The 26,164-nt window shown below is 36.7% G+C and overlaps 3 protein-coding genes and 1 long non-coding RNA gene across 4 annotated transcripts; 2 read left to right on the top strand and 2 right to left on the bottom strand.

The window, feature by feature from the left end:
* Nucleotides 1-8,813: 8,813 nt before the first annotated feature.
* LOC147491204 (RNA demethylase ALKBH9B-like) lies at nt 8,814-11,470 on the bottom strand. The gene is made up of 4 exons (XM_086567202.1): nt 11,465-11,470; nt 10,093-10,403; nt 9,719-9,790; nt 8,814-9,627 (listed from the first exon to the last, which is right to left on the bottom strand). Exons 1-4 carry the CDS (start codon nt 11,468-11,470, stop codon nt 9,177-9,179), a joined length of 840 nt encoding a protein of 279 aa, XP_086423328.1. The 3' UTR covers nt 8,814-9,176.
* A 1,377-nt stretch (nt 11,471-12,847) lies between these two features.
* Nucleotides 12,848-13,782, top strand: LOC147491203 (uncharacterized). The gene is made up of 3 exons (XR_015198957.1): nt 12,848-13,035; nt 13,221-13,261; nt 13,334-13,782. It is a non-coding gene; the product is annotated as an uncharacterized LOC147491203 (long non-coding RNA).
* A 2,450-nt stretch (nt 13,783-16,232) lies between these two features.
* LOC147491202 (putative protein phosphatase 2C 74) lies at nt 16,233-19,621 on the top strand. The gene is made up of 5 exons (XM_086565108.1): nt 16,233-17,327; nt 17,997-18,170; nt 18,307-18,477; nt 18,634-18,813; nt 18,935-19,621. The coding sequence occupies exons 1-5, from the start codon at nt 16,707-16,709 to the stop codon at nt 19,088-19,090; spliced, it is 1,302 nt and encodes a 433-aa protein (XP_086421234.1). The 5' UTR covers nt 16,233-16,706; the 3' UTR covers nt 19,091-19,621.
* A 270-nt stretch (nt 19,622-19,891) lies between these two features.
* RXF12 (glycosyl hydrolase family 10 protein / carbohydrate-binding domain-containing protein) lies at nt 19,892-25,761 on the bottom strand. The gene is made up of 8 exons (XM_086565107.1): nt 25,408-25,761; nt 25,257-25,316; nt 23,690-24,027; nt 23,455-23,614; nt 22,784-23,136; nt 22,400-22,577; nt 21,707-22,243; nt 19,892-21,202 (listed from the first exon to the last, which is right to left on the bottom strand). The coding sequence occupies exons 1-8, from the start codon at nt 25,480-25,482 to the stop codon at nt 20,087-20,089; spliced, it is 2,817 nt and encodes a 938-aa protein (XP_086421233.1). The 5' UTR covers nt 25,483-25,761; the 3' UTR covers nt 19,892-20,086.
* Nucleotides 25,762-26,164: the final 403 nt, after the last annotated feature.

The following is a 26,164-nucleotide window of genomic DNA, read 5'->3' as shown; positions in this document are numbered from 1 at the left end:
GTTTGATAGTTAGCATTGGAATTATTTTGAAATTAACCTTGTTGGTATTGTTGATTATTTCCTTGGCGGTATGGAATAAAGTTGTTGGTTGGTCGAACAGGTGGATTAGCAAAACCTGGAGGAGCCCCCATTTGTTGGTTATTTTGGCCAAGCAAAGTTCGATGTTGTTGTCTCCACGGTGCATTGGGAATGTTGAAAGCACATGCCTCCTCCGACTGTTGAGAAGGGGAGGCATATAACAAGGGACAATAAGCATCAGGATGGTCAGGACTGAGACAAAGAACACATGGGGATGTGTCAACGTTCAGGACCTGTTTTGGTATTTGATCGTTTACTTGAACCGCAAGGGCATCTACTTTTTAGTTAGGGATTCTATCAAATTTTTTAATTAGGGATCGGGTTATACTTCAAAATAGATGTGGCATTTGTAACATTGTCCTTTGATGACCTAGGCGACTCGGTGTTACCCGGTGTGTACCTTTTTTTTTGGCTTGTTTTTCAAGAAAAGTATATGCTTCATAGCTCCTTTGTCCATAAAGCAACCGCCGTTCATTATATCAAGAGTTTCTTTTTGATGATCGAAAAAGACCATTAAAGAATGAGCGAACAAGGACTGACTTTGTCGGTTGGTGATGAGGACATTCTAACGAAGATCGATAAAATGACTCCATGCTTCCGTAAAGGATTCATGAGGATTTTGGCGAAAAATTGAATTTTTACGAAAGCATTTCGGTTGTTTTCTTCGAGTGTAAAAAGCTGAAGCATGAAAGCTTGAACTAGTTTATTCCATGTGTCTATGGACTGTGGCTTTTGTCCTGCTAGCCAAATTGACGTTTTTTCCGCTAAAGTGAATGGAAACAGTCGAAGCAAGAGTTGTTCCTTAGAAACTGCTAGATGGTGAAATGTTGTTGCCACTTGTTGAAGCCTACGAAGATGATTGTAAGGTTTTTCGTGCTCCAAATCATGATATATAGGTAACAAACTAAAAACGTTTGGTGGGATACGAAAATCACTGACAATGTCCTCAAGTTTGATGCAGGAAAAATGTCCTTCCTGTAATACAGTATAAAAGTCCGAGAGGGGCTTCTCAGCTGGTGGAGGATCGTCGGCCATAATGACAGAAGTTGATGGCGACGAAGGATCGTGATGAAGGTAATTAACAGAAGAAGAACAATTTTTAGGTGAGAACTTACGCAATTGCTTATCGTATTTTTTTCGATGATAGGTATGTTCAATTTCTTTAGTCGAACCAGACTTTAATCTCATGCAAGCATAAAATTAGATCTAATTTATAGAAGGAATTTAGTAGTACTCGAATTTTATTATTATCTTAAGCATTAGAGTTGAACAACATAGGCCTAAGCTGCTGCTAACGTAGCAGTGAAGCTAGGAATACGTGTACATAAACCAACAGCTAGGTCACAAGAGAGATATGAGGGAGGCTTTCCGTGCGAGCACGGTTCTAATTAAGTAACATCAATCTTTCAAGTTTCCTAGACACTGTTGGAATATGATTAAGATTTATGGAAATAAAATTTATGCAAAGGCGGTATTAATTTTAATTTTTTTTTTAAAGATTTATGCAAGGGTTAAAATACAAACATGCAAATACGATCTACTCATACAATACTAGGTGCAGTAGCATGTGAAGATACTCTATTCATACGTATAACTATACGAATAGGCAAACTTGTGTCATCGATAAATACTTCCATACGTACATGCAAATATACATCAGTAAGACATATATGTACGCTAATTTGTAAATCGATATTACGTAAACGTATATCAACAGTAACAGGCAAATTTGATTCACTCATACGTATCTAAATACATTAGCATGCGAATATAGTATACATACGCAGATAAATATGACAAAACTAAACATGCAATGTATTATACATAAACTAAAATACGACTCTTGTATTGCATAATAATTCAATTTTGACAATACTCATTGAGATTGCGAGTGTCATATAGAGAGCATCTTCACCCCATAGGGTTTAGAAACAACTTACCCAACTCAGATTTTAACCCTCGTTGGAATGTTTTCCTCTTTCTTGACAAAATCGACTTATTAGACAATACCGTGTGCGTATACGTAGAGAAATACTAAACATGCAATAATAGACACTTATACATATAAATATAGATAACCATGCAAAACAATACCATTGGTATGTACATATACATTAATATGCAATTCATACCCACTTAATCGCATATAAATATTTACGGGCGTATTAACATGATTCATGCATATTTCTAGCCTAAGACGTAAATAATAATCCATAAACTAATTTATAATAACTACGTACATGGCATTCATGCAACAAAATAAAAAAAAAAAAAAAAAACTTTGGAACTTTGAACCGTAGCTTCCCGCTATTCCGCCAAAAATTGAAAAAAAGCGTTTCAATTAAATTAATGATTAATCCCAATAGAATAGTCGAATTTTTCAGTTCTGAGCCCGGAGATTGAGGCCTGGATATGGATCAAGATAGATCAGAGGATGCTGGAGGTAAATTATTAGCACCAACAAAACAAATACACCCGCGGACGCGGGTTAGACCAGCGGACGCGTGTCCAATACTGCGCACGCGTGTCTTTGATGTCACAATGAGTTCAACTTTTCATCGAACTCTTATAATCGCCTGAAGTATACTTTCCTAGTTCTAACTTTGGGTACCTGGAAGTACAACCAAAAATCCGTGAGCGAACAGGTTGTTTTCGAGACAAAATACGAAAATAACAAAAAAAAAAACGTAAGAAAGAACGAAAAGGAAGAAAGGAAGAGATTGTGGGTTCCCCCTTGATGCAACTTCCAATCTGTAGCGCAAGTCCTATGCCTTGAGAACAGCAGCGGCACCATTTTGATATAAGCTTTTCACTACGTTAGAGATTGACTCCCTAATTTGGCGAAAGAGCGAATTCAAAGTTTCCTTACTCACGATTTTCGTATTCGTAAAGTTGAAATAAGGATTCGAACCAACCTAAAGTCTAGGACAACTACAATTTGGTTTTTACTCTTAGGGAACTAGTGAGTAAGTTAATACAAATACTAAGTTTCTTTCCTACACAAACATTAAAGAAGAACATTAAGATTAGAAATCATGAAACTAAGACAAAATACAAATTGCTAAAGAAAAAGGTGGAGAGCCAATCCTCCTCATGTGAAACTAACTTTTTGATATTGATTTGAATAGGTTTATTTGATTCTTCCTAGACTCATAGACAAGCCATAATGGAAGAAAACTTGATCCCTAGCATGTATGGCTCATCTCTAAGCTCATACATGTTAGCAAGTGGAACTATGCATGTTAGCAAGTGGAACTATGCAATAACTTATCTCTAAGCTTATCACTTTGATTCCTAACTAGACACTACACCAACTATCATTTTAGGATAGGATGTAGGTCTAGTTGTTCTTCCTAAACAACTAACCAACCCAACAACAAATATTTTCCCTCACATGAGTTGGATTAACTCCCCTAAAGGGAAGTTAGCTCATGATCCTTGGGACAAAGGATTACTAGTTAGAAATACAAAAAGTGAGAGAGAAAGAGGAAAAAGAAAACTAACTATCTAAACTCACTTGATTTTTATTTATTTCCAACTAGAAGAAAACCAAAATTTCCTCCATTAAAACTATTACAAGCTTTTCTTTACCAAACTAAAAACTAAATAATAAAAATGGCTAAGGAACTAAAATAATACAAGGTAAGGAAAAGAAGTCAAGGGAGTAAATGGAGTGTCCCCCCTTTGTTTTGTTTTCTTCTCCATATGAAAGACATCTCATTTCCTCCCATGTGAAACATCAAACCACATTTACTTCATTTTTATCCACCACATTAAAACAAAGTGACGAACTTGCCTTTTTCACTATTAACACCTAATCTAATTAATTACATGCAAGGTGTCAACTTTGCACCAATAATTTGTCATTTTTGTCTTGACATGCTCCATGATTGATGACTCATCCAATCTTGTGGGCCCGCATAGTGGGTCCTATGTGTAGTCCAATGGCGGTCCGGTCTTTGGGCAATTTTACAACTTCCCGCCTATGCGTAGAGTTCATCGCCCTGATTGTCTGAGCAGCTCACTTGTCGCATTCGGAATCTTGGTTCAAGAGGTAGGAGCTTCGGAAGTTTGATGCTTCTGTGCAGATTTGGAAGAATTCATATATATGTCGTTCCTTGTGCTTTATTGCAGGTTTAAACCATATTTCCATGTTTACTGCGAATACCTGCAAAAGTATGAAAACATATTTATTTCATGATTATTAAACACATAGTTAACCAAATTTATATGTCTCAACGGGGTTTCATAATACACTTTTGGGTACTTATCAATTAATTTAATTATTTATATAAAATATGTTGGATTGGATTTGAGATATGTGGGCCTGGTTTCTGGGCCCGAGTCTGTATTAGGCTTGGGTTTCAAACCCAAGTATATAATCACATTGTTATAGAGAATAGGGTTTTTAGAGAATAAAATAATAAAAATGGAGGCAGAGATAAAAGTTGGATTGCTGGAGGGTGGAGCGCGACGATTCGGACTACGAGGGATTCGTGGAGTTGTTAATAAAGGTGAGTATCTATTTTTGCTATTTCACCGAATTTATAATTTTCGTGTATCGGTGTATACTGTTTAAGATTTCTGCCAATTGATACTGCTCATTATCATGTTTTATTCGACATCGTGCCTGTCGTCTTATTAAACTTCGTTAAATATCGGAAATTTGTATTTGAACTGTCAAAGCTTAAGCTTGGAGGCCGTTAATGGCGGCGAGCCAAAACAAACCGTTGGTCTGTATACGGGTTGGAACTGTTGTAGATTATTCAACACTGTTATATATTAAATCTCATTGGTTGGTGTCGGGTTTAGAAGCGGTGGATGGTGCTGTTGAAGCTCTGTAAATGTATTCATGGCGGCACCAAGGAATCGCCTGTCCAAATTTTATGTAACTGTCATTGTCGTTTTTGTTTGGTTGTGGTCTGATAATGGGTTGTAGATTTGTGGGGAGGGGTTTGAGTGAGTGCTGGAGAGTGTTGATTGAAAGCTAGAAGGTCCATTAATGGCGGCACGCCCAGACGTCCTCCAATAACATAATTCAAACTGTGATTTGGTTGATTTTGTTGGTTGTTGAGGTATGTTTGAATGTTGGTATTTGGTGGGGGATTGTCGGAGGTTGTAGAAGCCATTAATGGCGGTCGGAAAATTCTAGATCTAGTTTTGAAGAAGATATGAATTGAATAATTTGAGGGTTTCGGTTTTGTTAATGTTGTGGGGGTTTTTCCCCTGAGCATTTTCGAGTAGATTGGGAGGAGTGGGGATCGGTATTGGCGGTGGTTGAATCGGTGGTGGCTGGTGGAGGAAGAAGCCTGGAGAAGATGAACTGTTGGGGGTTGGGGCTTGGGCCTTAGGCCTTAGCAAGTTTAAGTTGGTTGGGCGGGGCCAATTCTATTTTTGTTTTTTTGGGCCCGGTTTTAGTTGTGTTAGTTGGGCCTTAGTTGGTTTTTCTTTGGGCCAGTTCTATTTTGTTTTGTTTTGGGCCGAAATCTATTAGTGTGTTGGGCCAGTTCCAGATTAAGTTGTGGGCCAGTTTAGTTTAAGTTTTTGGGCCTAAACATTAGTTAGTTATTGGGCCGGATTAATCTTTTGTTGTGGACCAGTTTTAGTTTAAGTGTTGGGCCGGTTTCAGTTTAATTCTCCGGGCCAAACCCATTTGTGTTTTGAGCCGGTTTCTAATTTTGGTTTTGGGCGGTCCATATAACTTCAAATAGATCTATTTGGGTCTTTAAACGTTTAGACTTTTCGGGTTCTAGGTTGGGTTTGGGCTTGGCTAGTGGGTCCCAACCATGACCTTAGCTATTACCTTAGTCATGAGCCCATGAGCCATGCACCTTTGACCTTAGCCATGAACCATGGCTTATGACCATGATGTGTTGACTTTGACAATGATGTGTTGACTTTGACCGTTGACTTTTTCCAAAATATTATAGATTGAATTTTATGGACCAATCCGACGATAGGATGTTGGTGACACTTGTATAAACTTGTTTGTCAGTATCTAATATAGATTTGACGTTGAGGTTGTATATTTTTGACACGTGACGAGATAGAAACTTTAGGAAATATAATATTCCTAAAACGCTATAAAAATGTTATGCGATATGTTTGAAGCAATTGTAACATTATATAATATGTTGGGATATATATATTAAATGTAATAGTTGTGGAGAAATAAATGTATAAACCCTCCATTATTTTATCTGTGAGATGCTAGTAGAGTATTTGTGGATATTTCCCATGGGAGTGTGGCGTAGTGCAATAATACATTGGCACGTGAAAGAATGAAAGTGGTTACGATATATAATTGAGATATTTCTAAATATTGTGGCTTAGTGCAATAAGGTATTTGACTTTGCCGCATGTTGGGCAATCGTGAAATTTAATGGTGGCTTGATTATTCCGTTATGAAATTAGAAAGATACGCGATATTTTTATGCCGATAATGGCAAGATTTACATAATGGCTTTAGGTGTGAGGGGTTACTTGGTGTGTGGCATCCCGCCGGGGAGGTAGTTACGCACGGAGTGGTTCATTATGTAAGGGAGGCATGTGGATGTACATGTTCGGCGTTGGAAGCGATTGGGTAGCCGAGGGAAACAATTAAGACATAGATCTGACGTGAATTTTAGGGACACACAAAGAAAGCCTTAATTAATATAATTATGGTAATATGTTGGTTTATGATATATCTTTAGATAGATGATTGTATGTGGTTTGGCGTAAGGGTGGGTCAAACTAATTACTTGTCTTGCAGGCGACTAACTCAGAATTGAGCATGAAATGAGGTAAGTATGGAATATGCTTGGTTGGTTATAGTTTAGTTAGAACCTAAAGCGCCGTGGAGGAACTAAATGCCTTTTTATTATGCGTATGGTTTGTTGTGTGGTTAGTGGGAAGTTAAAACGCCTCAGTGGAGGAACTACCTGTCTTAATTATTGTGCTTAAGGATGCTGTATTAGTCGTTGAAAGTTAAGGCGCCTCGGGGAAGGAACTAACTGCCTTATGGATTGTGTATATATATGTATAAGTATATGTTGTATTTTAAAGCTACTCACACCAGCATTTTTATAATGCTGACCCGATTTGCATGTTTGCTTATCGGGTGTGTTCATTAAATGAACATAGTTGATAAGTCTTGACAGGTTTAGTGTTGAAGAAGGTTGGTTGCTGCTTGTGGTTGGCGTTAGCGTCACTTTTCAAGATAGGTTTTGTTTTCCCTTGAGGTGATATAGATTTTCAGTCTAGACAATGTTTTTGTATTTTCATTTGTAATTTTAATTAAAGAGTTATGAAAATGAGAGTTGTAACCTAATCTTATTTGTGAATTTTTATAATGAAGATGACTTTTATTTAAGTTAAAAAATTTATTGGTTTTTAATTATCCGTATATTTAAACTGTTTATGGGTTTTTAGAAGTGAAGAGTGCGTCACACCTCGAAGATCGAAGAGTCGGGAACTAATATTGTTTTTCCGAATTCTGTTGAAATTCGGGGTGTGACAACTGTCGTCGTCCTCTAAGAAAATAGTTGGGGCGTGGGTCTTCTGATGATCCTCCAGGTTCAATGAAGCTAGCACCAACTGATGATTGGAGTTGAAACTGGAGAATGAGGGTCACATTTTGCATAAGGCCTTGAGAATTCGGGACAACCCAAATATTACCTCTTAGATATGTAATTTATCTCTTAGCCTAGACGTAGATTGGATTTAGTCTGTAAAATTTGGGATATCCAATCAGGTCACGTACTGCCATTCAAGTATTGGAAGCGGTTTTGATTTGTATCCAAAGCTTGGAACACTTTATTTACCTAAAACTATATGGTGGTTGTAATTAATACTCTACATCATTGGTTGTAATCGTAATTAGTGAATAAAACAAATTCATGTAGCAAGTCCGTGTACTTCTCGCATGGCACTTGGATGCCAAGTTCTAAAAAATGTTGGGCTCCTCTAATCTTACTTATAACGCAGCCAAATTGATAAGGATGGTCATGTTTGCGACTAAATCATGGTTGAAGCAATGTTTTCATTGTACATTTTATTAGTATAGATAAAATATGTTTGAAAATTTGGCAAGGAGAGCTCCAGATTTCTATTGGATTGCTTTGCTAAATGGTTTGCAGTTGAAGTTTGAACTTGGAACACTTTTGATACTTCAAATGCTTATAGCCTTATACATACATTACCGTGTTTCTTGGTTGTTTGCAGATTGATTAAACATACCCAAATCCAAAATTTAGCTAGCACTATCAATATTAAGGTTGGTGCTCTTTGGATTTGGAAAAGCATTTGTACTCATTGTATGAAACTCGCATTTCTAGATTTAATCAATGTGAGTTCACAGTCATTGCAAATTTTGTCCAATATCTTAATGCTTAAGAGCATTTGATTTTCTACAATGTGGAGCCAATTAATTATGGAATAGATGATCCCCGCCTTGCTATTGCTTCTATTGTTTATAAACCTAGCCAGCTATGCATTCTTTTCCCCACTCTTTCCAAGTTTCTACAATTTGGAGCCAATTAAATTAATGTTTTATTGGTATTCCAGAGATTAATTTTTGCCCTAACCATATCACAATTGGAACTTGGAATGCACTGATAGCCTGATACGTTCTGTAGACTCTGGCTTAAATACGTCCTGGAAACAGATGACACATTTTCCACGACTACGTCCGCACCTTGTATTAACTATTAAGCAAATGAGTTACCAAAAAACAAAACTATTAAGCAAATAGATTGCAGCAGGAAAATTATGCTAATAAATTATTGTAGTTGTAGATATTTAGTTGTAACAAATTATTGACAGGCATTAACAAGAAACAGGATACTCTCGATTGCAGTTATCTAAGCTTTGGGACACAAAAGGAAGGGACCAAACGAACTATTTGACGCGCATTCCTTGCACTAGAAATGCCACAAACTTCTTTTTCACTCGTCATTTCTTCATCTCTTCATAATGATTAGAATTAACAGTTAAATGCATCAAATGGACATCCAATACAGGAAGCTATATATGTAACTCTTCAAGCACAAGCAGCACAAAACGAAAAAATAATAATTGTAACAGGTTGTTGGCGTATACTTCGACCAGATACACCATCAGGTGCCCAAACTCACCCGCATTCTTCGCCTACCTTCGGGGTGTGACCTAGTCTGACCAAAGTAGCGTGGCTCTGAATAGTTGCCTCTACCAGAAAACCCTCTTCCATTTTCAGAAACAACTTGTCTTACTGGCTGTCTGTTCACTAGAGGTGGAGATTTTGGAGGATACATAACATTTGACTCATCAACATCATATGGAAGCGGTTGAAGCCTCTGACCAAAGTAGCGTGACTCTGAACGGTTGCCTCTACTAGAAAACTCTCTTCTATTATCATAATCCACTTGTCTTACTGGATGTCTGTTCATCAAAGGTGGAGATTTTGGAGGATTCATAACATTTGATTCATCAACATCATATGGAAGCGGTTGAAGCCCCTGCAAATCAGGTTCGGGAACAAACCCAAGTGGACATTTGCTTTCAGCCATTTTCCTGAAAGTAATAGAAATCCTGGAGCAGATAACGGTTAGGTTAGAACTTAGTAGACCTATGTAAATGTTGCCAAACCCACTAAGAATAGATAATAGTAAACTACACCCACCTTCTAGTAGGCACTGCTGGCACACAATGCTTTGCTACATCTACTCCGTTTCCTTTTAAAACCAGCACAGACCTGAAAACAAAAGTCACGAGGAATGCCTAAGAGTCTTGAAAGATAAGCACTTCAAATTAGTCATAGTCGATCCTTGCTCTAGGACTTTCTTCTGGGATATGTTCCTTCTACCTACAGAGATCTTCTACAAGTACAAAAATAACATGGTGTATCCCACATTTTAAACGACAAATAGGGCAGACATGGCAAAAGATCACAACTTACAGAATCGACTACTCCCATATATTGATAAGACAATCAAACAGGTAGAACATCAGAGACAAAAGAAAACATACAGTGTAGTTAAAGTAGATAATACTTACCCCACGGGCAGGGGTATAGCAGCAGAACCACCGAAATCACCAGGTCCCAAAGGCTTTAAAGTCGTTCCAAATACTATATTACACTCACTTAAAAAGGATACAGTGCAAAATGGTTGAACAAAATCATGGTGGTCAATATGAGGTGGTATGCAGTCTCCCTCATCGTAAATGTTGACAATGCAACTATCAGGTACACAAGTTGGAGGAAGAATGTGCCATCCAACTAACCTCCTTATGATCACCTTAAAGAGAGGAGGTATAGGATCAACATGTTCATCTCGAAGAATACCTGGTTCTCTGCCATCTTTCAACTGTCACCAAAAACATATGGATGAGAATTTCTACCATATTCACTACTTTTTGCATTAACTGTACTTTAATATGTTCATTGTGGTTGTCTTTATAAGACGACATGCAATAGATAAAAACTGAACAATAATAGATGAACCAGCTACCCTTTTGAGATTTGGTCTGCGATTAGATATATCCTAATTAACTAAATGCCTCAGAAGATACAATATGAGACACATACTATAAAATAGTTATGAAGTTTAAGGCTGGAAACTAACATTCAGCATGGAAAATTAAAAACTGATCAATTGATAAACCATCTTCTACTTTTGCGTGAATAGCATACCTCTCAATTCTCCATTTCGTCCCTTCTCTTCAAGTGAATATATAAGATAAACAATCCCTTCTCTTCCTCTTAACACTTGTAAACCGAATGTACTCTCTTTTCTCCCTTGACAATGTCTGAACCCTCCTTTCAGAATTTGCCGAATCATCAAAAAATGCTTGTCCACGCACTCGGGGACTCAACAAGATTGCTGAAGGGTGTTTTTAACAGAGAAAAAAAAACATAAAATAAAAACGATATGGGAACGCGAGGGCTCGATCTCGGGCTCCTCGTATACTCGCTCGCAGTGGGGCCTAGGACACTGGAGCGACCTCTTTACTAATGCTACGTTCCCGTCAGATTTTGCAAATTATATTATATATATCATCTAAAGACTTTTGTTGGTCCTGGGCTATTATTTCAGATCTGTGGTCCAAGATTGGTCTTATAAAATTAAAACCTGACTCAGTGTTAATATTGAATTTCAGTGTTATTTACCTCTTAATTTATTTATTTAACAATTAAAAGGCGTTGAGTTCTTTATTATTTAACATTGCAACCTGAGAAATTTGACCAACCCGACCCAGCCTGACTAACCTGAGTTGGGCTTGGATTGAAAACTTAAGAACCGACTAGGACTTGGTCTGAAACATTTATAACTCGGGTTAGGCCTCAGCCCGACCCAACCTGCCCGAGTTCCACCCCTAGGTGGGATTTACTACTTTTGCTTTTGGATTTCTCCTAACATCATCTCACTGCCATGTTTGTTCTCTTCAGGGTTTTTGTTGGTCAGTCAAGTGACAAATATGCATATTCCCAATATTTGTAGGGATTATCTATAGTACAATTGAATGTGGATTAGCTGTGTTTGACCAAGAATTTTGTTGAGAGCATGCGTTTATGGTCTAGCTAGTGAGAAATGCTTTACCTGTTAGAGGGGTTCCACTGTATAATATCTCAGTGGAACCAAGTGTAGATGATATTATAGATTAATGAAAATTTGTTTAAAGAAGTGTTTTCTCTTGTTTATCTCTCATATTTTGGTATTCTATTAGTGGAATCAACAAGTCTTAGATGCCTTTCGATTTTCAAGTAAGTTCTTTGTGAATTTCAATTGATTCGAAGGAAGTTCATTGAGTTCCAAGTAACGTTATTTTGTGACGTTCAACTGATTCGATAGAAAAAACAATAGTTTGTCCACCACGCCCTGCACAACTGTTAGTTTGCTTGATGTCGTTAGCAACGTATGACGTATTTCGTTTTTTAAATGACGTCATATATAATTTTTCTTACCTGGCGTGTGCATGGATGAGGTGGAAGTTAATACCAACGTAGAAATCAAAATCCAAAATTGCCCAAATTGAAACCCTAGTTCTCAAATAAAAACTCCCATGCCCACAAATTAAAAACCAAGCCCAGCCCAATAGGTTTAGACAAACATCCATCTCTTCTCTAACTTCAGCTGTGGGTAGAGATGGGAATAATCAAATGTACCCCAATTGCATGAGCTGTGGTTGAAGGTGAGAACACAAAATCTTGGGTTTGGTTTCTGGAATTGCTGCTTCAGGACATTGGGGAGGTACATGGGCTTGGGTGGACTATGATCTCAGACCAACAAAAGGGTCTCATAGCTGCAGTGGATATGCTATTGTCTTTGGCATAACACAGGTGTTGTGCAAGGCAAATATATGCGAACTTTAGGAAGACCTTTAGCGGTACTGCTTTGTTAAGGGCTTTGTTTTGGAAAACTAGTAAGAGTCCTACTGAAAAAGAATTTGAAAGTGTAATGACTTAAATTAAGGCTATTTCGAAAGATGCTGAAGAATTTGTTAAGGGTTTTGTTTTGGAATCAGGAAGACTTCTTCTAGAACTAAGAAGTTCATCTCAAAATTTCAAAATGCACTGTGCATACTCGCATGTACTAAGACGACCACTGATTGCTCAAGGGTGGTCTTTTCCTCCAGGCTGATACAACAACAAACATTAATACCAAAAATAAATAAAAATGAAATGGGGATCCAAAAATAAATAAAAACGAAATGGGGATGCGGGGCTTGATCGAGTACTCTGTATCAGACACTGATAAGCAACTTATGAGGGTACGCCCGTCAGATTTTGCAAATTAAATCATATATATCTAGACTCTAGAGACGTTTTCCAAACAGTTTTTTTAAAGGCCCAACTACACAAGTCCATTTGCTTTATTAGTCCTTCTAACAACCCAAATTAACTGACGGTACCCAAAAGAAGAAGAAAGGCGATGAAGTAGAAGTAGTAGGAGCAAAGCCATCTAAACGCCTTGTTTTCGATCGTCGCTACGGTTGGGTGTAAGTAACTCTCTCTATTCCATTCATTGTTAATTATTACTTAATGATAAGATTGATATTGATGAATGGAAAGACCCTTCTGAAGAAGCTTTATCTGGTGCTAGAGGAATGTAATGTTCCTCTCTTTTTTTGGGTTTATCTCAGTAAGTTCTATTTTCGTTACTCCAATTTTTTTTTTCCCATAGGTTTTGTATTTTGCCACTCGTTAAAGCTGCCTACTCAATCAGTAAGAATCAATTCACATTTCGTTATTTGCCACGGAAGTCTTTATTATTAACTTTCCTCATCCTGCTTTTAGATTAATCTTGCAGCTACATCCGCCGTCAAAGTGTTTGAAAGGCCACATGAATTTTCACCCCGGCCCAGGCATTACAAGCAAGTTTAAATTATCGGTTTCAGGACTGACAGAAGCAGAATTTCAACCCTTCCAATCCTAAAGGGAAATCTACACTACTCTCTAGTAGTTGCTTTGAGCATGTCCATGTGGAGAAAAATGATTCACAAAGTGGCTCAAGTTATCATTGAACAACACGGATTATGTATTTGAACTTGGTGTAATTCACAGAGCAATTTTAAGCTGTTTTTAGTTATGTACTTGATGACTTGTATGACGAGCTATTAGGAGATGAATCATCAGTCCCTAACTGGGACATCCCTTCTACTGTGCGCTTTCAGCTCTTCTGAATTCTGAGAGAATGCGTGTTTGGCTTCTTCCAGAACTGAATCAACTGGTACATTTACATGGTTTACAGACGATATATCCTTGACTAGATTACAACTACAAATTGCAGTGTGATTTCCATAAAATTTAAGCAGATATTAAGAAATGCCAAAATGATCAGACGATAAAAATTCTTTGTAGACGGCTACAAATTTACAAATCAGAGTATCATTGTGCAATAACATCAGTTTAACTTACAAAGAAAAAGAAAAAGACATTTCTAATTTAGGTTTTAAGTTGCAGATACCCCTAGAACTTTCATTTCTCATAATGAACAACTTTAAATCTTATTCTAATTATACTTAACATCTTGATTAACTCCTGCTAAACTTGTATTAGACATTGCTTAATTAGAGTAATGGCCATAACAGCTTCAGTCTTTTATTTGGTAAAAGAACAGCTTCAGTCATTGCCCAACTCTAGTAATCTTGTACTTGCACACGCAAAAATGATATTATTTACTTCCAATTTTCAACTAAATTTGCAGTAAACAATGTATATTTTGTAAACTTGTTGTACTTAATTACCATATGTATAACAAGTAGAATCATTATTAATTGAACGAATTCAAGGTACACAAGAGTGAGGATTATATTTGATTAGTTGGTTAAGCTTCTTTATCTTATAGTGGGGATTAATGGATTATATATTAGATCAGTGTTGATGCACAAACGGTACTACTTTTTTTATTTTTATTTTTTCTATTAAGCCACCCAACCCCGAGTTCCCCAACACCCCACTTCCCTGCCACTAGCTCTTAATATTTTTCAAGAGATACGATTTTTTTAATGAACTGCAACATATGAGGTGTCTTATTGATGTGATGGCTTGAAAATGAAAAATATATATTTTTCCGCTACCAACATGAAAACACAGACGAAAATCTGATTTTGCATAAAAGTAATCCAATAAGCCAATTAAATGGAAACCTATCCACATCGGTGTCTTAGAGCAAACTTCCAACAAATCTGGCCTATCCTCTCAGCCGCAATTGAAACAGTTTTCAAATTATGAGCTGGTCAACTACGTTCTTGACGCGGTCTATACACTCCAAGAGACTTTTAAGCTTTTTAGTTCACTCATTCGAAGTAGTTTATCTCTAGTAATCAAAAGACCAAGAGGTCTCTATTCTAGATCAAATATTTTTACTTAGTTTAGGAGCATAAAATCTGTTAATTGTATTTTCTTCATAGTGTGAGAATATGTAAACTTGACTTCTTGAAAATTTTCGGAAGTTATTAGTTTTGAGTTGTTCGTAGTTGATTGCCGATTTCCGCCGTCCTTGCAACCATCTTTGAAAACACATAGGCATTAACTAGAGTATTAAAGGTAAATTCTTTAGACATTACACAACAATAATTCTGGGAGCAAATAACTTTGTTGCAAATGTGGCGTGTATCCTTGTTCTTAGGGCATCTCCAATAGGGGGGGTGTAAAATTACACCTCAACTTAGGCTCCACGTAGGTGCCATTAGGATTTTACACCTCAACTTAGGCTCCACGTAGGTGCCATTAGGATTTTACACCTCTAATTGTATAGTATTGTATAGTTTATAAATATCCACACTCTATACTCTCCAATAGAAAAGTGTAAAAAATAGATTTTAAACTTCGGACGTCACTCCAAGGACGCCCTCTTCTTTAACTTCCGGACGTCGGCTGAAATGACGTCCGGTCTAAAAATTACTTTAGAATTAGAAAGGGGCGTTCTTCCAGTGGCGTCCGAAAATTATTTCACTCAGACGTCAGTTCGAGTGTCGCCCGGGTTTTTTATTAACTAATAGCGAGAGGGAAAATTCTCCACCCTCTCTATTAGCTAATACACTATTACCTACGGTATAGCACCCCCATTGGAGAGAGTTTTTTGATATTTTGAGTGTAAAATTTCCACTCTATACGGTTTACACCCCCCATTGAAAATGCCCTTAGACCACATAACTTTATCAGTTTAGAAGGTCCCAAAATCAACATGAATGAATGAGTCTAGAATAGCACTCTTTTATAGAAAAATGGTGATCAAATTATAAAATTGAGCAGTAAAAGTTGATCAAACCCATATATCGAATTGTAAATATATATTAGCTCTGCTCACAAAAATAGACACTTAATTTTACCATTTCTAACTCTAACCAAGTCTTAGTAAAGACTGAAGAGTTGTCGAGTACTCATATGGGATAGAATTGTTGACAGTGGCCACCCGATAAATTCAAGCCTGTATTAAATGTACACTTGAAATTGGACTTTTGTGTATGTTTGCAAATATAAAATCGACTAAACAAAATGATATATTACGGTTTGTTGGACTACATCACAGTTTCCTTCGAGGAAAAATTCTCTCTCCGACCAATTCCTTCGCATGGAAAGTTTCAAATGCTTGCGTGTTTTTCGTTTGTACGACTCAAAAACCGTTTTGTGCTTTTCGGAAACTTCCGTTGATTAATCAATCCCTTTCACCAAAAATCATTGTATCCACATTATCCAATGAATGATAGAGAGCAGACCTATAAAGCAAACAAAGCAAAGTCAATGTTGATATGGTGTTTCAAATGCATATTAGGGTATCAATATTCAATTCTTATTAATAAAAATATACTAGGGTATCATATACTCAAAACAATTACTTCTTTCTTCAACAAAATAGGTTTTAAAAACAATTGTTATTACTATTTTGATTTTAAGATAGTTACTTTCAATCAAATGTAAAGAAAATTGAGTCCCAAGGAATCTTCTGTAATATAGAAAAGAAATAAAAAGTAATTAGTCTTTCTAGAGGGAAAAAAAAAACTATGGTCCCATCCATGTGCCACAATTAATACAAAAAGAAAACTTTGGTCTTCCCACCTTAGCTTATAAATTGATGACATTACCATTTGAGCTAGTAGTATATGAGATCATCAAACAAAATTCTCCTTCATTAGTTTAGACACAACACTCAAGTTTTCAACAAAAGATGATAGATGTTGATGCTGATAAATTTCTTTTGAGTTTCTCAATCATTTCTTTCCTTGTAGAAATTCTTCAACTGATTAAGAAAGGTATCTGCATGGCTTTAGGTTGTAATTCTCAAACTTGGTCTAAAACTTCATCATGGCTAACCCTCACATCTTCAAAACCCAAATATCGTTCCATGCATAGTAATTCATATTCTAAGGCCATTTCAAATGGCCTAGCTGCTTTGTTAGAAGAAGAAGAATCACCAGAAAAGAGCGAGATAAATTCACCAAAAGAGGAGGTAGCGCCGATGGCTGTTGATGGATTATTTTTAAAATCTGAGAAACACTCACATGAGAATTATTCTGTGATGATGAAAGTAGGATTGGATAATTCTGCGGAGGCTGAGATAGGAGAGGTTAAAGTATCTAGCAAGATAAAAAGAAGACCGGCGAGACTTGTGGTACCGGAGTCATGTCCAGCTTTAGAGATGCAGGTTGCTGAAGTGGTTGACGTGCCAAGCCAGAAGGAGTTTGAGATGGAAGGAAAAGATTTTTTTGTGGCCAGTAGGAGAGGAAGGAGAAATGTCATGGAAGATGGATATGGAGTTATAACTGATATTGTGGGAGACTCTAAGCAGGTATATATGTACCACTAAACTTGGTTCCAGCATTACATAATTTTGATATAAAAACAAGCATTTTCTTATGCTCTACATACATATATATACTATACCCTATACACACACCTTTTCCCACTGAAATAAATTTTACAGCATATGGATGATTTGAAAGTTGATATGTTCTCTTTAGGCCCGCTCTTATATTTAATATAATTTCATCATATCGAAGTTTCCAACACCATCTTCGGAAAACTTCCACACAGAAAATAAACTTATTTGAGATTTCTGGATACATTGATTTGGGCATTTTTTACTTTTCATGTTTTAATTATCATTATCTTCGTTATTGACCGGGATATTACTGTATAAGTCTGTAAATAGTTGGGACCAATCACTTTAGACATCATAAATTAAACAGTATGTTAATTTCATAGGTTATGTACAGAAGATTTCATCTCCCTAAAGCCTATAAGCTCCTTCATTTAAGTTCATAAAGGACAACCTACCCCCTTTTAACAGCACCTTTTGGACCAAGGAGATATATCTCTAGAAGAAAAATAAAATTCAACCTGAAAGATATGGTTCAATCATGTAGAAATTGCTTATTGCTGGTATTTGAAAGAGTTGCTACTCATGAAATTTTAGCTAGCTTAGAAGGGTACTAAAAAAGTTTGAATTCTCCTCCAGGCTTACTTTGGTGTGTTTGATGGACATGGGGGCAGTGCAGCTGTTAACTATGTAGCTGAAAATCTTGGAAATAATATAATAACAGCTTTACAGGAGTTTGAAGAGGCAAATGATCAGTCAAAGGAAGCAATTAGAAAGGGCTACTTGGTCACAGACGAAAAATTTCTTAGTCAGGTATTCTAAATATTAATTTGAACAGTTCAACATTGTGTATCTTGATTGAATCACACATGTATAGATTAAAAATTTCAACCACCTCTATTTATATATAATTAACTCAATACAAATTTGAACTTTCATTAACATGCAGGATGTAAGTAGTGGAGCTTGTGCAGCTACAGTCCTTGTGAAGGACGGTGAACTACGAGTTGCAAATGTTGGTGACTGTAGAGTAGTTTTAAGTAGGAATGGAGTTGCTACTGCATTAACAAGCGACCATCGTCTTGATAGAGAAGATGAGCGCCTACGTATAGAGAGCGTGGTAAGCTTCCGTACATTATCTTCCGCTTGTTACTCCAAAGCTGTCTTACTCTAGCTGACGGTTGAAGTGTTGAATCTTCATATAATTTGTTTACTTTGAATAATTAAGATGCCATCAAACGATCTTAATTAATTTAATCGTATATGATCCTTGCAGGGAGGGTATGTCAGTTGCCAAAATGGAGTTTGGAGAGTTCAAGGGTCACTAGCAGTTTCGAGAGCGATTGGAGACTCACATTTGAAACAATGGGTCATATCTGAGCCAGAGATTAAGAGGATTGAATTAACATCAGATTGCGACTTTTTAGTCCTAGCATCAGATGGATTGTGGGATAAGGTATGTGGAAAGTTACGATTAAGCTCTTTTTGTTACTTGATATATGATGATGCACCTACATATATAGGTATATCTACACATACATATATGCAGTCAATTTAAATCTGGTTTAATTTTTCAGGTGGGCAATCAAGAAGCAGTTGACATGGTGTTAAGACATGAGAGCTACATTGAATCTTGCAAAAAGCTTGTAGATATTTCTTCAAGTAGAGGCAACAAAGATGATATTACTGTTATGGTGGTTGACCTTAAAAACTTCAAAAGGCGAAGAGGTTAATCAGTGTGGCGCTATTGTGAATGTCTAGAAAGAACCTCAATACACAGGCATACAGGAAGAAAAACATGACTGCAACAGTATATGCCCTTAAAGCACGACTCCAAGCTCCAAGAATGATTTAGTTGGTTATGAAACCATCTCATGTTATTGGGTGGAACTTATATGCACCCAACTAAAATTTTGATTTACTGGCAAAAGATAGGGTAAAAGTGAAGGATTATTAATTCTCTGGCAAATAACACACTGGGAAACCAAATCCTTCAGAATTGTTTAAATGGATTCATTATTTGTTATTTTCGTTATAGTTATTCAAAATTTCTATTCCATATGAAAGGGATATTTCTATTCCATATGAAAGGGATAGAAGTGAATATTTGTCGGGTTTCGGAGTTGAGAAACTAGTTTTCTTTAGCCAAAGACAGTTTTGTAAGCAATCTGCTCATGTTGTACATTATTGTATAAATCAGTCCTTTATACATTAAGTTATGTTATTCAAAATTATGTTATATATTAAGGATCTGCCTTTTGAAATATCGGGAACTAAATTGCAAATCATCCAATATTTGCTAAAAATGGAGTTGCTAAAATACTCCAAATGTTAATACGCTGGCGCATGCAGGCTAAATTATCCTTTATGTACAATTTACCATTATTTTTTTATCCGTAGAACTAGTATAGTGATGCAGCACAGCAGCACTGAATGAGTAGCTATAGGAGGAGAGGGCCAGTGAAGAAAAAACTGATTAAGCCAGCAAGAACACAGTAGCTTGCAATTATTATCATATTTATAGCATGATCAACTCGACCAATAAACCAGAAAATTTATTATCTCTTCAATAAATCAACTTCTTTCTGAACTTTGATGTTTCAAACAATTGGTGGATATAGTACCGTGTCTATGACAAGAAATAAATAAACTGCACAGAATAACAACTCATTTATTCACACTTAAACAGGCATATAACATCATGAGTCACACACAAAGGTCAGTGTGTCTTACAAGTCGATGTTCAATACCAAGGGTGAGTCACCCTTGTCAACGACGAATGTCTTAGAAATTTTATTTGCAAGAGTGGTGACTTCCACACTGTATGCCCCATGAAAGCCCCTGAAGCAGAACTCCCCTTGGTCATCAATGTGGCCATGAGCATGAGACAACCACTCTCGCTTGAGTTCAAGGTATCTCTTACCAGCTACGTTAACACTACCTTCTGCATCAACCAAATGTGAATTATCTCGACTCATAAACAACTCCCAGAATCCCCACAGCATAATACCCTCGACTGCAGGATGAGCAAAGGTTTCACGTAGCATAACTTCCAAGTCATCGGCTCTAATATACTCATTAATGGATGAGACATCAACCTCGGTAAACCATATTGGAAGACCAAGTATTCCCAATTTATCAAGAGCAGAACAAACTACGGGTCCAACAGGACTATCTATGTGTCCTTGTATTCCAATACCTCCTACTGGCGCCCCTTGTTCTTGCAAGTCAAGAATTTGTTGAATGTACTTCTCAGGAGAAGATCTTGTATCACATCCATCCTCAACATGGTAATCATTAACGAAAAGAGTAGCAGATGGATCAAGTTGGTTGGCTGTCTTGAACATATTTGCTCTGGCATCTTTCCCTAATTTGTCTTGGTAGAAAGAGCCATGGAGCATCTCATTGTTGACATCGTAGTGTTTGAAGTTGCCTTTATACCGAGTAAGAAGACCTGTGAGACGATTCTGAACGGCTGTCATAAGATCATTCTTGTTCAACGATCGTACCCATGGTTGAACAGTGTTTTCTACTTCCCAGAAGATGCAATGACCTCTGACATCGATGTTGTACTTCTTGCAAAGGTCCAGAAGCTCATCTGCGTCTTTGTAGTTCAAGTTACCTTGTTGTGATTCTGTCCAATACCATTTCAACTCATTCCCAAACACAGACCAGTTGAAATTCTTTACAAAGAAGTCTACGAAATCTTCATTGTCTATGTTTGTCCTACTTATACATGACCCAATAGGGAAACTGTTCTGTGTTTGTCTGACATATACAAATGTGCCTAACAAGCTACTGGCATCCACACCTGAGAATTTCAGGATGACATCGCGTTTGCGTATCTGCAGAGCAGGAACAATTAACTAGTTTAAACTTTCAACTTTAGAGAAGTAACCGGAAGTAAAAAAGTACGGCTCCTGGTGGTTCACTAAGCATTCTAGAAATTTTAGCAAGTAGAAATGTAAAACAATCATGTCATACTTTTATGCAGCTAAATAGGGTTAGCTGTCCCATTCGGAGACACAGACATTACTCCACTAAACATATTTTAAGAATGGAGAAGTCGGGGATTTTCACAGTAATAATAAAGAGTGAGATTCAACTACTAGACTTCAATGGCTTGTTTAGCTCCATGCCTTTTAATCGCAGGAATTTTAGTTATACGAGTAGCAAATAACAATCTGATGAGCTCGATTTAGCAAAACAACAATTAGCAAATACAAACCCGAAGTTTTGAATCCATTTAGTCCATATGAATCTACTATGATAACCACACAATCAGATATTCAACTACAGTTTATAGTACTAGTTATCTTCTCCCGTGTTTTCATGAATAGATGACATACCTTATCAGTCTCATTCTTTAAGTGCCTGAATCTTGCATGCCTGTCAACAGGGAAGATTTGGAGACCAGCTACCATTAAATCAACACCTGAAGAAGGACCCTGAATATAAACCATAATTTTTGACGGTTGCTTCTCAATTCTAAAAGATCCTCCAACTTCATGCCACCTATCATCTCCAACTTCAACTTGACCACCATTAACCCATTGGTTGTCCACACCAAGTGCAATATTTACATTTTGAGCACCAGATGCACTAGAACCTATACGTACCCAAGCAGATACTTGGTATGTTAAGTAGAGTTTCACTTTATCTGTGATCATCTGAGCAGGACCCATCCAGGTTTGTGTGCGATTTTTCACAAGGATATAGCGTCTGCTAAGAGGTGCGTGGGGGCCAAGGGAATCTCTTGCCATTGGAGGAAGCAAAGATGGTGAACCACTAGCAACACTTAGTGTACATTGACCAAGAGGGAACCAACCATTGAGATTATCACTAAGATTACTGTTCTGAACAATATTGACTCCATAAGCAGCATTCTGTAGAAAAGAGAGAAGAATGCTTTAGTAGCTAAAAGTATTAAATAAAATAATATAAACGTAAGAAATTCTGATCAGAATTTCAAGGAAATTTAGAACGGTGACAAACTGAGAATATAAAGAACATCCCAAAGATTTAATGTACGGATGACTAACCTCAATTACTGGTCGCGGTGAGGGAGGGAGTTTTGGTGCATGTTTTACTACTACACTATTGACAAGAATGTCAGTGCCAGCAGGTGGACCTTCGAAGTAAATGACTACTTTTGCTGGAGCACTATTCAAAAGGAATTTTCCTTGCAGCTGCACCCAGTCCTTATCGGATGCCTGCAAACTTCATAAACAGTATGTTCATATCAATACATTGACAAAAGAGAAGGAAAAATGACTTTAGAAAGTACAATGAAGGTAAAACAACTCAAACTATGTAAAACGGGGTACATATTCATAATAGATTAATTCAAACAATATGAAGCCGTGCGGATATGGAAAACAGAGACAATGTAAGATATGGAGACAAAACAAGTGAAAGAAACTAACTTGGCAATGCCTATATACTGTTCACGTTGGTTGGGTAGCTGGACCCACAATGTTGCTTGTACGTTGGCGCTAGTTACATTGTTCCCGAATATCCGAACAACTGCTGCCATCTCATAAACAAGCTTTCTCTGCACTCTACCAGTGATCTCTTGCTGAATCCCATTCCAGTTCTGGGTGCGTTCTGTTGCAGAAGCAAAAAACTTTCCAGAAGATGGAAGTATTTTTCCATCACCCATGGAGTCATGCACGGCAATTTTGCAGCCTCTCCCAGACCAATTATTAAGGCCATCCTCAAACTGAGGGTTCAGAATGATGTTCTCATCTCCATCAGTGTGACACGTTCCATTCACAGTCTTTCCAGATATAATAAAAGGAAATTTTCAGATGTCATTAAGTAGCTGACAAAATGGATTATACTGAAGAATAAGTTTTTAACATACCGAGGAATTATTCAACACAAAGAAGAAAGGGCAGTCATGAACTATTCTAATGTGAAGTCATGACCCATAACATAAAAACTTGAAAATCTCTAATGTCTTTTACCAGATTACTAAGAGCCCACACAACTCTATATTCTATGGCATCTCCCATAACATCATCCAAAATCCTCTAAACAAATTGGAGTCTCACAAAAGCAACAAGCAACAAATGGAAAAGAATATAACATGCACCTCAGATTCCTTGTTGCTGGAAGATGACACCACGACAGAATCTATGAGCAGGTCTACTCCAGGTGAAGGCCCTTCCAAATAGAACACAACCCGATCGGGCAAAGTTTCCAATGTGAAGGTGCCCTCCAACTTCTCCCACTCATCCTTCAAAACCGATTTTCTGACACAAGACACTAGCGTCAGCCAATTATTACTACTAAGTTTATCAAAGTGTCAAAAGTTGAAAGCACTTCACCTCCCAACAAACAAGAAATTAGTTGATGAATATTTGTACTCTAGTTTCAATGTGGCTAGAACTTGAGCTGCTCCCTGAAGAGACCCTGCCACACTAACCGAGGCAGAGACGGTGTAAGTTGAACCTGGTGACACTCGTGTTGTGATATCTTGTTCCAACCCTTGCCAGCACTCTTTGCGATTCTGAATAACAGCATAACTTGCTCCCGATTTTGTTGATACTCCTTCAAGGTAATTCGACTCTGCGGAAACCACATGCCCATCACAACAATTGGGGTGCCAAGATTGCAATCCTAAAGAAAAGTCATGGTTCAGAATGATGTTGCCTGGAAGAGAGCTCTGATGTAGTGATAAAGAAATGGTTAGCGAATTATAACATATTAACATGGAAAGATATAGCAATATCTTAGGTTGCATTAGTATGACTAGATGTTTGTTGTCTACAAAGGCCTGATTCAAATAACTCCGAAAATTTATCATCCACAACGACCACAAGTACCTTAACTTTTCTTGGATCGGTCAAAGTAGAATTTAAGAGTAGCTTTTTTTGGTAGTAACAATAATGAATAACTTCATTAAAAAGAAGAATAAACAATTTTCTTATAATGGATACCTTACGGATACTTGATTAAATACATGCGCGTGTCTTGCAAGAGAGTATTTTTTATTTTTATTTTTATTTTTTTGCTAAGTGAGCTGAGAATTGTATTAAGTATGGGAAAAGGGGTAGGAGATTACAAAAGTATATGTGTTAAAATAAAGAAAGGGGAAAAAGTGGATGTCATACACTGATGCGTGTGTCTTGCAAGAGAGTACACATATGTTAATTATACATTTGATAATTTCATATATGTACAGTAAGACTTGTTAGAATATAGAGTTTATTGTTAATAAAACAAATTTGCCTAGGAAAAATAAAGTTAAACCTATAAAAATAAATTAAGGAGCACAAATAGAAGAATTGGAAAACAGAGTATCTGCTTCTCATTTTGACTTAGAACCCAAGATAAGTTCCTTCCATGGATTGGGCATCTCATTACAAATACTTCTTATAATAGTTCAAGCTCCTTAAGGTCTCTTTATACCTTTCAACCCTTCAATACAAATTATTATAGTTACTTTCTTGTGGCTCATTTGGGTGTTTTGTAATACACATGGTATCGCCCGTGTTAGAATCCATTAACTATCCCTCATAGATTGTAATGCCTTTTTATACACTTAAAAGTGATTCCAGATTTCACCTTAATTTAGGACTGTCCCAAAATTTCAAACTTCCCCATACCCTCTACTCCAAAGTTGGTTATTATGAACTTATACCAACTATTGACCAGTTATAAATTGTCCATCAAAAACAATTAAACAGATAGAAAGTAGTTGATTCATTTGCTCACATTCATTTGGTAATTAGGTTCCTCTACTTTCTCAACTACTAGCATGCTTAAAAAAAACATGAATCCAAACAGAAAACAAAATCTCTAAAACATAATTGAAAAAAGAAAAATGTGAAGGGAAACATATCTGATTCAACAAAACATCACCAAAAAGATAGGAAAAAAAAAAAAACCCACCTCAGAAGTAGTACCACTTCCATTGCTTGACTGTGGGTTCTCCATACTTTGTTTAGATTCCTAGTGTAAACAAGAAACAAACAACAATCAATATTTTGACAAAAACTAAAACATTTTGATCAAATATGAGAGTGAAGAAGAAGAAGGGTACCTGCAAAATCTGGTTTTGAGTTGAATGAGACTCGATTCTACCTTTGAAGCAGCATGTTGAGAATCTCTTCCTCATTTATAGTGTTGAAATGTTTTAATGTTTGTAAGTGAAGTCTACGAAAAGGGCGGGGGCGGGACCAACTAACAAATGAAACACTTCCTCAAAAGTATAGAAAAGAGTGACTTCACTTCATAATATTTTGTTACGAAATGTTTGTTTTGTTTTGTTAGTTTGCTTGGTTTGATCAGTTTACGTTGTCTTGCAGTTTTGGATATACACTTCCTGACCTTGCAGTAGAAGGTTGTTTTAACTTTTAAGGTTTTGGTATCTCTATTTTTAAGTTTGTTGTGTATTGTTTACATTTTTTGGAAATGTGGTGGTGTGTTTGTGAATGTAGCAATTTGAGATTAGAGTCAGGTTGTGTGTCAATTTTGAGTTGGTATTTGGTCGCTCTTGGTGACGTTGTCCCGAATAATTTACGCTGCAAAACCAATTTGGAGCTCCAATGTTACGTCTTAAATCTTAATCCAGCATTTCTAATGAACTTGTTGCTTTTTTTTTCTTACTTTTACTCGAAAAGAAAAGTTGATTACAAAACAAGTATAACCTGAAATGTCCCCTTTAAAAGCATTAGTTTCTTTTTTGGGTTGAGTATTACCCCACTAGATTAGAAATTAGGATCTCCCCCAATACACAAAAAAAAAACATAGTCAACTCAAGTCTATTTTTTTGTGCCTACTTAGAGTAGACTCTAATT

Source organism: Coptis chinensis, chromosome 6, assembly GCF_015680905.1.
Source record: "Coptis chinensis isolate HL-2020 chromosome 6, ASM1568090v1, whole genome shotgun sequence".
Taxonomy (NCBI): Eukaryota; Viridiplantae; Streptophyta; class Magnoliopsida; order Ranunculales; family Ranunculaceae; genus Coptis; species Coptis chinensis.
The sequence above is the reverse complement of the archived record's forward strand: the minus strand, read 5'-3'. Positions and strand labels throughout refer to the sequence as shown.